Source organism: Saccopteryx bilineata, chromosome 4 (genome assembly GCF_036850765.1).
Source record: "Saccopteryx bilineata isolate mSacBil1 chromosome 4, mSacBil1_pri_phased_curated, whole genome shotgun sequence".
In the NCBI taxonomy this organism is placed as follows: domain Eukaryota; kingdom Metazoa; phylum Chordata; class Mammalia; order Chiroptera; family Emballonuridae; genus Saccopteryx; species Saccopteryx bilineata.
Genome location: NC_089493.1, coordinates 204,034,483 through 204,052,358, shown reverse-complemented (window position 1 = coordinate 204,052,358; position 17,876 = coordinate 204,034,483). Strand labels below are relative to the sequence as shown.

At 42.5% G+C, this 17,876-nt stretch overlaps 1 protein-coding gene across 2 annotated transcripts in view; it reads left to right on the top strand.

The window, feature by feature from the left end:
- ARSB (arylsulfatase B) overlaps positions 1-17,876 on the top strand; it is a 272,665-nt gene that overhangs the window by 47,026 nt on the left and 207,763 nt on the right. For both annotated transcript variants that reach the window (XM_066273638.1, XM_066273637.1), the window contains exon 4: positions 6,385-6,592. In XM_066273638.1, coding sequence (XP_066129735.1) covers positions 6,385-6,592 — 208 coding nt within the window. The remainder of the gene's footprint in view (positions 1-6,384; positions 6,593-17,876) is intronic.

Sequence of the window (17,876 nt, the reverse complement as noted above, 5' to 3'; positions counted from 1 at the left end):
TGTGTAGATGCTTACTGGGAGAGGTAGGACCAGTCTGCAGGTGGAGTCTTGATTGTGAGGAAACTAGCTACATGTAGATGCTTACTGGGAGAGGTAGGACCAGTCTGCAGGTGGGTCCTGATTGTGAGGAAACTAGCTACGTGTAGATGCTTACTGGGAGAGGTGGGAGCAGTGCTGCAGGTGGGTCCTGAGTGTGAGGAAACTAGCTACGTGTAGATGCTTACTGGGAGAGGTGGGAGCAGTGCTGCAGGTGGGTCCTGTGTAGATGCTTACTGGGAGAGGTGGGAGCAGTGCTGCAGGTGGGTCCTGAGTGTGAGGAAACTAGCTACGTGTAGATGCTTACTGGGAGAGGTGGGAGCAGTCTGCAGGTGGGGTCTTGATTGTGAGGAAACTAGCTACGTGTAGATGCTTACTGGGAGAGGTGGGAGCAGTGCTGCAGATGGGTCCTGAGTGTGAGGAAACTAGTTACGTGTAGATGCTTACTGGGAGAGGTGGGAGCAGTGCTGCAGGTGGGTCCTGAGTGTGAGGAAACTAGCTACGTGTAGATGCTTACTGGGAGAGGTGGGAGCAGTGCTGCAGGTGGGTCCTGAGTGTGGTTGGAGAATCTTAGAGTCTTACTTAATTGTTCCTCTATAGGGCCACCAGGTCCTACTAAGAACAATACTCTATTAATTTTTTTTTATTATTCAAAAACAGTATTGAATTGCCTCACAGCTAGCATTGTTGAGAAATTAGTTGTTCCATGATAAGTTTCACCTTGTGAGTGCTGACATTTTATTTTTATAGTATTGGATGAAAATACCCTAAAATGTGTTGCATTGGTCTTCACCTCATTAAATGGCCTACTCCATACATCATTCTGCCTCCTCCTAGTGACCAAGCTCTACTGATCTACGGGCCATTTGCCCATACACTAAGTGACTCTAAGGTTACTGCCAAGGCAAGAGGCAGAAAGATAGCTTGTTTTGTTCAAAGATTGCCTTTAGCTACACTGGTAAGGTATTAGGATCTGGTCTGCAAGTGGCGCGTGGCCTTTGCGGGGGTGACAGTCCCAGGACAGGCTGGGCCTCATCCTCAAAGGAAGTGGTGCGTGGCCTTTGCAGGTGTGACAGTCCAGGACAGGCTGGGCCTCGTCCTCAAAGGAAGTGGCACGTGGCCTTTGCGGGGGTGACAGTCCAGGACAGGCTGGGCCTCGTCCTCAAAGGAAGTGGCGCGTGGCCTTTGCGGGGGTGACAGTCCAGGACAGGCTGGGCCTCATCCTTGAAGTGGCGCGTGGCCTTTGCGGGGGTGACAGTCCAGGACAGGCTGGGCCTTGTCCTCAAAGGTGGTTTCACTCTTGCTTCTCAGTTATGCTCCTCCTCACGAGCCTGATCACTGGAGAAATGTGGAATTGCTGTAGTTTTATAATTTTAACCCCTCAAGAGTGATGGTCATGTCCTTAGCCACTAAAAGGTAATTATTGGAAAGATTTTTCAAGTAATTGTTTTTTGCTACATTTAACAAAGTGAGTAGAATAATTTCTATACTTAATATGTATAAGGTCCTCTGATGATGGTCCCAGAGTCATTATATATTTCCCAGGCATGGTCATCAGAACTCTCCCCCACGACCCTCCCTGGCTGTCGCCTCTGGACTCCCTTGCTGGCTAGGGCAGCCTGCCCTCTGTCCCCTTCCTGACCTCCAACCACATGCATTGCCATGCTGCTAATAATCACCCAGATGAACATATATTTTTAAACAGTAAGGTTCCTTTCTCACTCCTCCAGCTCTGCCCACTGTGGAAAATGCAGACCAGAGTCACAAACTTTCCTGTTTACAAGGGTCAGGCCTCTAACCTGAGGACCCAGGTTTGAAACCCTGAGGTCACCAGCTTGAGTGCGGGCTCACCAGCTTGAGCACGGGGTCGCTGGCTTGAGCACTGGATCCTAGACGTGACTCCATGGTCGCTAGCTTGAGCCCACGGTCACTGGTTTGAGCAAGGGGTCACTCGCTCTACTGTAGCCCCCCGGTCAGGGCACATATGAGAAAGCAGTCAGTGAACATCTAAGCTGCCAGAGTGAAGAATTGATGCTTCTTGTCTCTCTCCCTGTCTGTCTATCCCTATCTGTCCCTCTCTCTGTCTCTGTCAAAAAACCCCACAAAAACAAAAATACCAGAAGCTGACCTGGAATACTGCTAATGTTAAATGCTGTGAATTGGTGTTAAGAGGTAAAATAGAATCAATATCATGCTCCGTAGTTTCCAGGAATTAAATTGCCCTAATGTTTGGTCCTAGATCAAAAACTAACAAGGCATGGTATTCACTTGTTTTCTCATAAAAATATCAAAACTCCCTGACCCTTTCCTAAAAGGTGTGAAGTTATTTTTCAGCTAAAGCATCTGTTGGTATGTATACATACCATAATAGTGATGTTTCCAATAATAGCTTTGCAACTAATATGAACTCAGGCAACTCATGTAAACTTTCTAAGCCTTGGTTAACTTATCTATAAAATGAATGTAATGTAGGGTGGTTTTGAGTATTAAGTGAGATAGAATATATAAATCTTTATAGAATCTAGCACATAGACATTTAATATATACTGTATTTCCCCATGTATAAGACGCACACTTTTACAAAAAATTTTGGGTCTAACAATTGGGTACATCTTTTTTTTTTTTTTTTAATAATTTTATTTTTTTAATGGGGTGACATCAATAAATCAGGATACATATATTCAAAGACAACAAGTCCAGGTTATCTTGTCGTTCAACTATGCTGCATACCCATCACCCAAAGTCAGATTGTCCTCTGTAACCTTCTATCTTGTTTTCTTTGTGCCCCTCCCCCTCCCTTTCCCTCTCCCATTCTCCCCTCCCCCCCGTAACCACCACACTCTTATCAATGTCTCTTAGTTTCCCTTTTATGTCCCACCTACGTATGGAATAATGCAGTTCCTGTTTTTTTCTGATTTACTTATTTTGCTTCGTATCATGTTATCAAGATCCCACCATTTTGCTATAAATGTTCCGATGTCATCATTTCTTATGGCTGAGTAGTATTCCATAGTGTATATGTGCCACATCTTCTTTATCCAGTCATCTATTGACGGGATTTTTGGTTGTTTCCATGTCCTGGCCACTGTGAACAATGCTGCAATAAACATGGGGCTGCATGTGTCTTTATGTATCAATGTTTCTGAGTTTTTGGGGTATATACCCAGTAGAGGGATTGCTGGGTCATAAGGTAGTTCCATTTTCAGTTTTTTGAGGAACCACCATACTTTCTTCCATAATGGTTGTACTACTTTACATTCCAATTGGGTACATCTTATACAGTGTTTGTAGTTTTTTTTTTACTTGCATTTCCCACTTTTTCGCACTTGTTGTCTTTGCACTCATTGTTTCGCCCTTGTTACTGGGGTAGGTTACATTTTACCATGTTCTGCCCAGAAATGGCTCAGAAAAGATTTTTATACAGTGCTGAATTCAAGTTAAAAGTGACCCAGTTTGCAAAAGTGAATGGAAATCGTGCTGCTGATCGTAAGATTGGCCCTCCTCCAACTGAGAACTCAATCCGAGACTGGCTATGGGAAGAAGAAACCCTACTGAAAACGTCATGACAGAAGAAGGCCATGAGAGGCAAGTCAGCAAAATGGCCTGATTTAGAGGGAATTGAAGACATGGATTGAAGAGCAAAGGGCATTGGAATTCCTGTGTTCACAAAGATGGTTCAGCATGAGGCAAGAAGAATTACTGATGGAAAAGAAGTTACTGATTTCAAAGGAGGACACAATTGGTGCTTCAGGTTCATGAAACAGAATGGACTAAGCATGCGTACATGCACCAGACTTGCCCAAAAGATGCCCGAAAGCTCTGAGCAGAAAAGGTCCTTGAATACCATCATTTTGTCATTCAGTGTCAGAAGACACATCAGTTTGAGTTGGGACAAATTACAAATATGGATGAAGTCCCCTTCCATTTGATGTCCCACATAACAGAACTATTGATAAGAAGGCAGTGAAAACTGTAGCTGTGAAGACAAGTGGACATGGAAAGAGCCACTATACAGTTGTTCTAGCTTGTTGTGCTGACGGAACCAAGCTGCCTCCTATGCTGATTTTCAAACACAAAACAATGCCAAAAGAAGACATTCCTCAAAGAGTGATTGTCTACATTCATGACAAGGATTAGATGGATCAGGATGGGATGAAGATCTGGTTTGAGAAAGTTTGGAAAAGGAGACCAGCTGGGCTCTTACACAAACCTGCCCTATTGGTGCTTGATCAGTTCAGGACACACACAACAAAAAACACAAAGATGGCCCTGGCCGGTTGGCTCAGCGGTAGAGCGTCGGCCTGGCGTGCAGGGGACTCGGGTTCGATTCCCGGCCAGGGCACATAGGAGACGCGCCATTTGCCTCTCCACTCCCCCCCTCCTCTCTGTCTCTCTCTTCCCCTCCCGCAGCCAAGGCTCCATTGGAGCAAAGATGGCCTGGGCGCTGGGGATGGCTCCTTGGCCTCTGCCCCAGGCGCGAGAGTGGCTCTGGTCGTGGCAGAGCGACGCCCCGGAGGGGCAGAACATCACCCCCTGGTGGGCAGAACGTCGCCCCTGGTGGGCATGCCGGGTGGATCCCGGTCGGGCGCATGCGGGAGTCTGTCTGACTGTCTCTCCCCATTTCCAGCTTCAGGAAATTACAAAAACAAAACAAAACAAAAAGCCCCACAAAGATTACTGCAGAGCAAAAACCAAAACTTGCCATCATACCTGGAGGCTTGACATCCCAGCTCCAACCACTTGATGTCAGTATTAACAAACCTTTCAAAGCTGCCATGAGAGACAAATCGAACCAATGGATGAAGTCTTCTGGGGAAATTTGACACCAGCAGGAAGAGTGAAGAAACAACTATAGGAGAAGTTTGTACCTGGGTGAAAAGATCCTGGGATAATATCAAGATTGAGATCGTTGTCAAGTCATTTAAGAGATGTGGCATTTCAAATGTCATAGGTGGAACTGAGGATGAGGCAATATATGAAGACAGTGATTCATCATCAGGCACAGATGAGGACAAACTAACGGATGGGAGTGTTGACAGTGATGAGAAGTTGTATGAATTTTATGATGAAGAAAACTTGAGTTCAATAACTTCATGTAATACATTTTTATTTTCAAATTTCAGGCCCCAAAATTTAAGGTGCGTCTTATATATGGGAACATGTTATACATGGGGGAAATACGGTGGTTGTTGGATTGATGCTATTTGTTTGGGTCAGAGTCTTCTAGGCCATTTTAAATTTAAGCTTTTAGATTTAAATCTTTTATCTTGTGTATTTTGTTACATTTTTAACATCTTTATTGAGACATAATTCCCATACCATAAAATTCAGCCATTTAAAGTATACAATTCAATAGTAAATTCAGATTATGCAACCATCATAATCTAAGTTTAAAATATTTCATCACAACACAGAGAAATTTTGTACCTATTGGCAATTACTCCCCATTCCTTTCCCTACCCCCTTACAGCTCTAGGCAACCCCTAATTTACTTTCTGTATCCATAGATTTATTTGCCTCTCTGGACATTTCATGTCAATGGAATCCTACTACATGTGGTCTTTTGTGACTGGCTTCTTTCACTTAGCATGAGGTTTTCAAGGTCCATCTGTGTTATATAGCGTGTGTTACTACATCTTTCCTTTTTTGCTTATAGCATTTCTTCTGTTGCTGTATATTGCCTAAAATATACCACACTTTGTTTACCTATTCATTAACTGATGGATATTTGGGTTATTTCCAAGTTTTGGCTATAATGAAAAATGCCTTGTGAACATTTATATTCAAGTTTTTGTGTGGACTTGAGCTTTCATTTTCTAGGAATGGAAATGCTAGGTCATTCCTGGTACTCTGTTTAACAATTTCAGGAACTGCCAAATTGTTTTTAAATTGGCTGCACCATTTTAAATTTCTACCATCAATGAATAAGGATTTTCATTTTTCTACACCCTCACCCACACTTGTTACTTTCCGAGTTTTGCATTGTAACCTCCCAGTGGGTGTGAGGTGGGACCTCAGAGTGGTTTCGGTGTGCATTTCCTTAGTGACTAATGATTTTGAGCAGTTTTTCATATGCTCTGGCCTCTTGTATATCTTCTTTGGAGAAATGTCTATTCAAATTTGTTGTGCATTTTGTAATTCGGTTGATTGTCTTTTATTATTGAGTTGTAAGAGTTCTTAATATATTCTTGATGCAAGTCCCTTATCAGGCATATGATTTATGAATATTTTCAACCCATTCTGTTTGTTGTTGTGTTGATATTACTTTTATTAACTGATAAATCTAGACCTCTATATATTTCGCACTTCCATGCCATCTTGATTGATTTGCACAAACTCTCTTTCCAGCCTCTATTTCTCTACCTTGCTCTCCAGTCTGTCCACGAGCCCCTTCAAGTTCCTGAGGAATACCTGAAGCCGTATGACTTCATCCAAGATAAGAACAGGCGTCACTATGCGGCAATGGTGTCCCTGATGGATGAAGCAGTGGGAAACGTTACCACAGCCTTAAAAAGGCGTGGTCTGTGGAACAACACAGTGTTCATCTTCTCCACAGGTAAGCCAGTCAATAAGGACGTCATCTCTTGGCAAAGTTTAAGACATAGTATTTGATAAATGGGATGAACACAAATTTGAGCATTTAGCAGTTTCTTATTAAAATAAATGCTAACTGTGGGATTAGAGACATGATCGTAATGGATAGAAAGATGTGTCTAAGGAAAAAGAATTGTGGGCTTCCCCACCTTTCTTCAAATACCAAAATATTCTGGGAATATACTTGAAAACAAGTGCTTTCTGAGTACATGTGTGTGGACATCACTCAGCTGGGCAGTGAATCCTTGGAATGGCTTGTTTTCAGCAACCTCTACAACCTCAGCTCTGTCACTAGCACTGCTCACTACAGGAGTCTCTGTATCAGTGCAAAGAGACAGTGTGTGACATTATGAAGACAGGTAAGACATGGAGCCATTTAAATCTAGGCTAGAGTCTCCAAATATAGATTTTTTATATTAAAATTTTCTGACAATAAAAGTTACACGTGTTGATTATAGAAAAAAACAGAAAAGAAGAAGGAAGATTTTTTTGAAAATCATTTTCATTATGGCGATATCATTCTGATTTGTAATCTGTTATATATGTAATTCCACCTCCCCTCCCCATTAGGCGTAGTTTTCTATAGTTTCCCTAAGGAAGTACTTTGGGTTTACTTACTATGCTGAGAACTCAGAGAATATTTTCTATCTGAAAACCTAGCTCCTTTTTTTATGGGAAATTTTCCTATTTATTTCAGATTTGCTTGACCCTCCATCCTATGTTTCTCCTAGTTTGCCTTTACAAAACTCCTGTTATTTGGATATTGAGACTAATCCTCTAATTTTCTCTCTCTCTCTCTCTCTCTCTTACTCTCCTGTTTTTTTCTTATTTTTATTTGGGAAATTTTCTTATATTTAACAGTTCTATTCAATTTATTGAAACTACTATAGTTTTGTTTTGTTTTGTTTTGTATTTTTCTGAAGTGAGAAGCGGGGAGGCAGAGAGACAGACTCCCGCATGCACCTGACCAGGATCCACCTAGCAAGCCCACTAAGGGTTATGCTCTACACATCTGGGGTGTCGCTCTGCTGCAACCAGAGGCGGAGGCCATGGAGCCATCCTCAACGCCCGGGCCAACTCTGCTGCCATGGAGCCTTGGCTGCAAGAGAGGAAGAGAGAGATAGGGAGAAAGGAGATGGGGAAGGGTGGAGAAGCAGATGGGCGTCCCTCCTATGTGCCCTGGCTGGGAATTGAACCCAAGACTTCCACATGCCAGGCTGACTCTCTAACACTGAGCCAACTGGCCAGGGAGTTTTTTAATTATCAAGGAATTATGGCCCTGGCCAGATGGTTCAGTGGTAGAGCCTGGCATGTGGATTTCCCGGGTTCAATTCCTGGTCAGGGCACACAGGAGAAGCGACCATGTGCTTCTCCATCCCTCCCCCACCTTCTCTCTCTCTTCCTCTCCTGCAGCATAGCTATATGGTTCAAGTAAGTTGGCTTCAGGCACTGAGGATGGCTCCTCGGCCTTCTCCTCAGGGGCTAAAAATAGCTCCATTGCTGAGCAACAGAGCAGTGGCCCAGATGGGCAGAGCATGCCCTTAAGGGGCTTGCCAGGTGGATCCTGTTCAGGGCGCCTGCAGAAGTCTGTCTCTCTGCCTCCCTGCCTCTCAATAATTAAAAAAAAATTGTTCTTGATTTCTGATAATTCCTTTTGTAAAGTTTTGATTTTTCTTTATGGACCTAATAATTTATATCTCCAAAGCCTGTGCTCTTAACCACTAATTATATGTGTGTGAGTAATTTTATGTAGATGTATGTGTATAAAGATATATTTTTAGGCCCTGGCCGGTTGGCTCAGTGGTAGAGCGTCGGCCTGGCGTGCAGAAGTCCTGGGTTCGATTCCCAGCCAGGGAACACAGGAGAGGCGCCCATCTGCTTCTCCACCCCTCCTCCTCTCCTTCCTCTCTGTCTCTCTCTTCCCCTCCCGTAGCCGAGGCTCCATTGGAGTAAAAGATGGCCTGGGTGCTGGGGATAGCTCCTTGGCCTCTGCCCCAGGCGCTAGAGTGGCTCTGGTCGCAACAGAGCGATGCCCCGGAGGGGCAGAGCATCGCCCCCTGGTGGGCGTGCCGGGTGGATCCTGGTCGTGTGCATGCGGAAGTCTGTCTGACTGTCTCCCTGTTTCCAGCTTCAGAAAAATCCAAAAAAAAAAAAAAAAAAAGGATATATTTTTAAGTTTGCTGATTCTCCCAACATTGTCTCTCTTCCTCTAAGGTTGTTTGTTTCTTATTTTAGCCTGCTTTCATGAAGGAGGCTTTCTCAAATCTCTGGTGTTTCTTAGCTAAAACCTGGTTATTTAACTGGAAACTCCCAGGGTGAGGTCTGGGTTTGTGATCTGGTGAGTTTGGTTGTAAAGTAACTATGTAAGGGTGTGAAGCAGCATGTAGAGGAATTAATCTGGTTATTCTACTCGTAATTTATTTTTTGGCTTTTTTAAAGGTTGTTTTGTTTTGCTTTTAACCAGGCATGATTGAATCTAGCATTTATTGTGTGCTTACTATGTGCAGGACATAGTTCTAAGTGCTGTATATTAATTAGTTCAGTTAATCCTCACAGTAGCTCTCTTGCAGATGTGAGAATTGAAGCATAGATAGGCTGAGTGACTTGCCCAAGGTCACACAGTTGCCCAAGGTCACACAGCAAGGCAGAGCCAGGAATCAACCTTTGTGGCTCCACTGCAGTCTCCTGCTTCTGAGGTAATGCAAAGGATGATCTGGATGTTCTTATTGGACCTCGTTATCCAGCAGAGCTTCCCCATGGTGTGTTCCAATACTGGTCTACCGAGGAGCTTGGGCAGGGCCAGGCATAGCAGCCATCCTGCGCACCTTGTTCAGCTGCTTTAGTGCTATACAAATGCTATAAATTTCTCAATATGCCCTGTTGTGGAAAGGGTTGCTTTAAGGTAACATTTGTTTCTCTCCCAAGGCTCATTCTTCAGAAAAGATAGAGAAATCTTATATATAAGTTCTTACCACATCGCTCATGTTCTGAGTGTCTTTCTCAGTTGGCTTTATTTTGAACATCTCAGTAAAAGCACTTTGCTCAATGTTGGTATTGAATACTTATAGAGGTCACTCACTAAAAGAATCAATTTAAAAAAAGAGTCCAAGAGATTTAATACTGATTTAGTCATTATTCCTGAGAAATGAGCTCAGGATTATAAGAATTGGAAGGGGATAGTTTATAAAACAAATCTTTGTTGTGGAGATCACAATGATACAATTTAAAGATAAATAATTGCCTGAAACAAAAGTATATATGTTAATGTATCATATACAGACTGAAAAGTACTCAGGCAGAAGTGAAGATGATAGCTCTGGGAAACTGACATATATGTCAGAGTGCCTCCTCTGACAACAGAAATTGATATCAAATAGGCATGGGAAGAGGTGGAATAAAATTTTTTCATGATATGTGAAAGTGAGGGGGGGAGCAATATTTTAAGATCTTTTATTCTATGATTTCAAATGTGTATATATACTTTTAAATAGATGATTATTTCATCATTCATATTTAATTCAAGTCAGAAAAAATAATTTTTGGAGCTTTTCACTAGGAAAATGGGGATTACCTTATGATAAGTTTGTCTCCTATTCTAACACTATGATATATTAATGGTATATTTGTCCTGGGCCATCGTTGCTTTGCTGGGCTAAGTCCTACTTGATCGTGCATATGCATTTTTATTATTCTGCTGAATTCAATTTGCCAGAGATTTATTTAGCTTTTTTTTTTTTTTATCAATTCAGAAGTGAAAAGTGGGTTGGAGGCTTCTTTTCTCAGTCAAGTTTTGTTGTCTTGGTTATGCTAACTTAATAAAATAGTTTGCATGGTTTTTCTATTTTTTTCTATGCTCTGGAACAGTTTACAGATTGTTTGAAAGATCTCTCTGATTAAGCTGGTTCCTGAAACCTTTTTTGAAGGCTTTTTTTCTTTTAATTATCTCCATAGTTTAGATTTTTTGCTGAATTATATCTAGATGTGGGTCTTTAAATTATTTTAAAATTAATTTTGCCAGAAATATAGTGAGCCCTTTGATCTGTGTGCTGAGATTATTTTTCACTCCAGGAAGTTTTCCTTGTTCATATTTTAGTTTATTGCTTTTGTTCTGCTTGATTTATTTCCCGAAAATATCTTTAGTAAGTAGTTGAATCACTGACTCAGCATTTCATCATTTTCGGTTCTTTTTTTTTTTTTGTATTTTTCTGAAGCTGGAAATGGGGAGAGACAGTCAGACAGACTCCCACATGCGCCCGACTGGGATCCACCCGGCACGCCCACCAGGGGGCAACGCTCTGACCACCAGGGGGCGATGCTCTGCCCCTCCGGGGCGTCGCTCTGTTGCGACCAGAGCCATTCTAGCGCCTGGGGCAGAGGCCAAGGAGCCATCCCCAGCGCCCGGGCCATCTTTGCTCCAATGGAGCCTCAGCTGCAGGAGGGGAAGAGAGAGACAGAGAGGAAGGAGAGGGGGAGGGTTGGAGAAGCAGATGGGCGCTTCTCCTGTGTGCCCTGGCCGGGAATCAAACCTGGGACTTCTGCACGCCAGGCCGACGCTCTACCACTGAGCCAACCGGCCAGGGCCCATTTTCGGTTCTTTAACCTTTTTCAGTTTTTGGAGCTCCTCTACATCACCAGTTAGATGTTTGTGCAGTTTTAATTTTGCTCTTTAATATCTCCAATGTAGATTATTATTGATTTTGTTTTTATTTTCTTTGCAATCCTTTGTTGGCCTCAATTTTTCTTTCTTTCTTCCTCTTTCTCTCCCTCCCTCCCTCCCTCCCTCCCTCCCTCCCTCCCTCCCTTCCTCTCTCTCTCCCTTCCTTTCCTTCTCTCTCTCTCCCTTCCTTCCCTTCCCCCCTTCCCTTCCCTTCCCTTCCCTTCCCTTCCCTTCCCTTCCCTTCCCTTCCCTTCCCTTCCCTCCCCTCCCCTCCCCTCCCCTCCCCTCCCCTCCCCTCCCTTCCCCTTCCTTCCTTCCTTCCTTCCTTCCTTCCTTCCTTCCTTCCTTCCTTCCTTCCTTCCTTCCTTCCTTCTGTCCTTCCTTCCTTTCTTCCTTCCTTTCTTCCTTCCTTTCTTTCTTTTTCTTTCTTGATTTTAGAGAGAGAAGCATTGATTTGTTGTTCCACTTAGTTGTGCATTTATTGGTTGATTCTTGTATATGCCTTGACTGAGGATCGAACCCACAGCCTTGGTGTATCAGGATGACACTAACCAGCTGAGCTACCCGTCTGTGGCCAGTTCACTTTTCTTCTAAGCTTGTTAGTAATAATAATTGCTACTGTTAAATGTTTACTACATGCCTGGGTCCTGTTCGAGTGCTTTTTCTGTACTTTCTTATTACTGGTCATGTCATAAGCATTAAAGTTCACTGTAACCTTGTGAAATAGGTTTCATAAGCATTAAAGCTCACTGTAACCTTGTGAAATAGGTTTCTTTATCCTCATTTTATAAATGAAGAAATTAAAATTAAAGAGTTTAAGTGACTTTCCCAAGGCCACTGCTATAGTCTGAATGTTATGTTTAACTCACATTCACATGTTGGAACACTAACACCCAGTGCGAATATGTAAGAAGGTGGGCCTTGGCAGATGCTAGGTCATGAGGGTGGAGCCCTCATGAGTGAGATGGATGCTTTCATAAAGAGACTGCAGAGAGATCTCTAGCACCCCACTTCCACCCCTTCCATGTGAGGACACTGGCTCTGAACCAGGAAGAAGGTCCTCACCAAAGGGCAATCATGCTGGTCTTGATCTTGGACTTCCTAGCCTGAAGAACTAACTGTGAGAACTAAACTTCTGTTGTTTGTAAGCAAACCAGTCTGTGGTATTTTGTTATAGCAGCACAAAGGAACTAAGAGAGCCACTCATCTAACAAATGGAAGAGCTAGAATTCAAACCCAGATCTTGAGGTACCTATTAACCCTAATCGATTGTGCTTTTGCATTTCATCTTTTCTTTTCTTTTTTTGCCTCATCTCATCGTCCTTTATCTACTTTGGACTTTCTACACTTCTGTTCCTAGAACCCAGGCTTTTCCCAAGTAGTGCTTTTCTAGTATCTTTATTTCCATAGTAAATCACTGTCAGCTCTCCTCACACTCTGAGTAGAGCAGTGAAGTGTCTGTGATGCACACCACTCACTCAGTTCCCAGTGGCCCTTAGGCCTTGGTCTCAGGTACTCTCCTGAACCTAATGACCTGCTTTGGGCTTTTGACTCCCCAATTCTTTGCTCCACTGAAATGACTCCAGCATGCACAGGCTGACAGACTTCCTAGTTCCTTACCTGCAAGACTGCCTTTGGGGTCACTTCTCAAGACAGAGTGGGCCACTCTTTCAGTTTTTTTTTTTTTTTTTCTTTCTGGGAATTGTGATCTCTAACTGCACATAGGAAGTTGAGGAGGTAATACTGACCTGGTCATGTCAGAAACTAGCTCTGTCTTCTCCCAGGCTTCCTTCCTGTCTCCTTCCAGGTAGGTGGGGTGATTCTATGTCATGAGACTAACGGAGTAGGCCAGCCCTGTTTCCTGAGCCTGGCTCCTTCAGCCTTACAGCTCATGGAAGTTTCTCCAGGATCCTGGCATTATAGGTTTGTCTGTCAATCTTGGTTTCTCACCTTGGGATTTGTTTTCACCTTGTTCTATGTCTCTGTTATGTTAGCAGGTGTTAGTTAAGACAAGTGGCACTGGGGGCTGTTGTAGAGATGCCACTTTAACCTGGGTTCCTGTCACCACGGCTGATCTTTATAGTTGCTAAAAGTCAGGAATCTTCAACGAAATCAGACCCTGAGTAAAATTAGCTCAAATTAGAGGTTACTCTGGAACAACTAGATCATGAATTAAAACTAGAAAAACCAATTCTAAAACCTTGAAAACAGATTGATCTCAACATCTTTCTTCATTGTGTTTCTCAGATGTTGCATTTCTTTTACAAATTGAAGGCAAGACCTTCCACCAGCAAGAAGGACACGACTCACTTGATTGCGGCCCTTGCTTTACTGCAGTGATCTGGAACTGAACCTGCAATGTCTCCGAGTCCGACCTGTGTATATTTATAATAACTCTTTCCAGAATAACCAGTGTCCTTGCATTTAGTGAGAGTTTGACTCTAAGGAGAAACTTAATCTGCAGTTCTTTCTCTGGAGCCTTTTTCTGTGTTTATTGACAATCTCATTGCCTGGTGTAGAATTTAATAATGTGCTTATACGTTATTAAACCGAAGGAAGCAGGACCTGGATGTGGCTGATCATAGAGCAGTGGTTCCTTTTCCCCAGGTTTCTCACTTCAGTTCACACAGCACTGCTCTTCTTTGTAAGCATGGGATACTGGGTGCAGCCAAACAAGTAAATGCCAAACCCATTACTACAGAAAACCCTGCAACAAACTAGCTTCCTGTCAGCACACTTATATTTTGTGAAAGGGAGAGGAAGAGGCATATTCATTTAACATATGAATGTTAAGGGAAGTTGACTTTTAAAAAAATCTCCTTTTTGCCTGACCTGTGGTGGCGCAGTGGATAAAGCGTCGACCTAGAAATGCTGAGGTCGCCGGTTCGAAATCCTGGGCTTGCCTGGTCAAGGCACATATGGGAGTTGATGCTTCCTGCTCCTCCCCCCATCTCTCTCTCCTCTCCTCTCTTTCTCTCTCTCTCTCTCTCTCTCTCTCTGTCTCCCTCTCCTCTCTAAAATGAATAAATAAAAAAAAATAAAAAAAAATCTCCTTTTATAAAGAGGGAGATCCATGAGGCTGCTCGTTCCTTGTCATCATCATTGGAGAATTTAAGGTGGTTCCTCTCAATAGGTCACGTGGGGACCACCGTACATGGAGTGTTCGTTAAAATTCCATTTTCTGAGCTGATGGCTGCACAACATTGTGAATGTGCTCAATGTCACTGAACTGAACACTTTAACATCGTTAATTTTGTGTTACATGAATTTCACCTCCATTTTTAGAAATACAGTTTCTCAGACTCCTGAGTCACACATTTCTGAATCAGAAATGCTGGGGTTGGGGCCCTGGCCAGTTGGCTCAGTGGTAGAGTGTTGGCCCGGCATGTGCATGTCCCAGGTTTGATTCCCAGCCAGGGCACACAGGAGAGGTGCCCATCTGCTTCTCCACCCTTCCTCCTCTCCTTTCTCTCTCTTTCCTCCCCTCCTGCAGCCAAGGCTCCATTGAAGCAAAGTTGGCCTGGGTGCTGAGAATGGCTCCATGGCCTCCGCCTCAGGTACCAGAATGGCTCCAGTTGCAACAGAGCGATGCACCAGAGGGGCAGAGCATCACCCCCCAGTGGGCTTGCGGGGTGGATCCTGGTTGGCGCATGCAGGAGTCTGTCTCTCTGCTTCCCTGCTTCTCACTTCAGAAAAGAAAAGAAATGCTGGGGTTGGGACTCAGGGATTGTAATGTTTCACAGGAATCCTAGTGATTCTTCTGGACACAGAAATTTGAGAACTTCTGATCTAAAGTAACTTATTGAAACCTTGGGAATTAGCCTAATAAGGAATGTATTATATTTATTTTATGTGTAAATAATCACTTTAATAGTTTGTATATATATTATACATATATAGAAATATACATACATATATACACAACTACAGTATATGTAAAATATGTTTGCCAGAAGCCAACTGGGATTGAAGTTCAGTCTTTCCTGGGCAGTTTTCATTTTGGTTAAGTCCATCTATTTCTAGAAATAAACTCTTTAGGAAAGCTAATAAAAAAATCCTAATGTTATTATTCTGTTCTTCATGCTCTTATTGCATGTAAATTACAATCTTAAGGGAGTAACTCCCTTCCTCTTTTCAGGTGGGGAAATGTGCGATTATTACTGCTGTTAATGAATATTGCTCATCTCGCTGCAAACCATGATATTCTGTTCTTGTAATACAAAGGTGGCTCTTCTAATTTCCTCTCTGATAGGATATGATCAGAGTTCAAGTCCCAGCTTTGCTGCCAATTAGTTACGTAGGCGCTAGCCTCAGTTTCATTATCTATTAAGTACAGGTTGACAGATCTTGCATTCATTCATGCAGTCCCTCATTGCAGAGAAAAAGATAAATAGGCTGTAGTTCCAGCCCTTAGGAAACTGGCAGTCTAGTGAGGCAGACAAGTGAATGCATTATTACGATACTGTTGGAGAGTGTTTGGATGTAGCTAGAGGCAGATTTAATGGCGAGCACACTGGGTGCGCGCCCTGGGCCCCAACTTCTGAAGGGCCCCACAAAACCCCAACTTTACACTTTTTTCTAATGACACCAAATTTGGTTTTATATGTGCAATTTTAACATTAATAGTACATAATATTTTTTATTTATCTAAAAATATAGTTAACATATATTTTTATTTTCTCTGTCTCTCTTTTTTTTTAAGGGGCCCAGTATTTTCTTCTGCGCCTGGGGAGTGCTCATATAGTCCTTCAAGCAGTGGATCATGGTTCATCTGAGACTCGGGTGGGGTCCACACCAGTAAAGGGAAATGTGCAGAAATGGCTTTGGTAGTCGCAGTGTCTTGTGGGTGAAGCCATTTGAAGGACAGTCACCTGCAGTGCTCAGGCTAGCCCTGCACAATGGGGACATGTCCTGTCCCAGAGGGTCACTAGACCACCAGCAGGGAATACTGATAGACCCTCTTCAATAGCACATTTTTACTGAAACCAATAGAAGCATTTATTAGAGAGCCTAAACTTTTAACATATATTATCTGAGCTTTCATAGAATTATATCTAGATTAATATCTTAGAGCAATAAAGAACCTTACTTAATTCCTCTAAATTTTATGTCCCTTGCTCCATTATATATAGAGTTCCCTTAAAAACTGGTACTGAAAAACTTCATGGTTTTAAATGTACTGATGCAATTGGCAGGCTTATTGAAATATTACAGCAATTCTGTGCCCAAAAGCAAAGTAATCTGACTTCTAAACCCATCGCATTAGGCTCTTCAAACACTTCAGTGAAATTCTGACAAAGCTAATGGAGAGCTGTTAAGTGAATAAATCATAAAGTGTGCTCACACGGTCTTCCTCTCTGTAGTTATCCCTTTAACGTATCAGCCCTGGAGGAAATAACACATGGTTCAAAACGATGAGCATATTGGATCACTTTAATTTTTTATTAGTAATAGGTAGTAATGCATACAGGTTTGTTGATTCTTTTATTGAAAAATAGTAATAACCAAAACATTTTAAAGGTCCCCAGGACATTCTTGCTTTTGTATTCTTTGCAACAAACCATTGAATTCACAATCCCAGAGTCTAAGGCAAAGATCCTTCTCAATCCCTATGTTTGTCAAGATCTTCAGTGTTTTACTATATGGCTTATTGCTTGTGTGCTACGACATAATACCCTATTTTTGATATGACATTTTTAGCACGTGAAGCATGTAATAATCTTTATTTTTGCACCTCTAAGATGAGGCTCTTCCTTGAATTTATAATTGGCTTCTTGGTTTATAAGTGGTGTCTTCTTGCGGTTATAATTAATGGAAGATACATATTGAATGGAGCTTATTTATTCACTAAATTGCAAAAAGCTTTCCAATTGGTTTGGGTTTCCTTTCTTGTTTTGCATTCCATTTTAAAGGTCACACTTAAGATGGATCCATTTCTTAGTTTGTACATTACTCTCAAAACTCATTGGAGCCAAAATCCCTATGAGGGCAGGAAGAATATTCAGTTTAACAGGCTGCTCTGGAAAGTGAAGGAAGTGAAGTGGTTTCTCTATAGGAATAACCGACTGGGAGTGCGGTCAGAGCAGGGGGTGGGGCTGTCGCCACAGCTGTCGGTGCAAACACAGTGGGCAGCGGGGGGTGAAAAGAGCCAAATGACCTAGGAGTTCCTAGTTCAGAAATCAGCAAAAACTGGATTGTATTTCACGGTTTGGAATTTATTAAATCTATATTATTAATAATAGATGTAAGATACAAACTTAAGTTTCAAAGGAATCTATATTATTAATAATAGATGTAAGATACAAATTTAAGTTTCAAAAGAAGCACTGAGTCTCCACTAAAAAACAAAAGCTGGCCCTGACTGGTTGGCTCAGTGGTAGAGTGTTGGCCTGGCTGGGTTCAATTCCTGGTCAAGGCACCCAGGAGGAGCAACCATCTGCTTCTCCACCCCTCTCTCTTCCCTTCTCTGTCTCTTTCTCTTCCTCTCCTGCAGCCTTGGCTCCATTGATTCAAGCAAGTTGGCCCTGGGTGCTCCATGCCCTCACCTCAGGCACCAAAATAGATTGGTGGCTGAATAGCAGAGCAATGG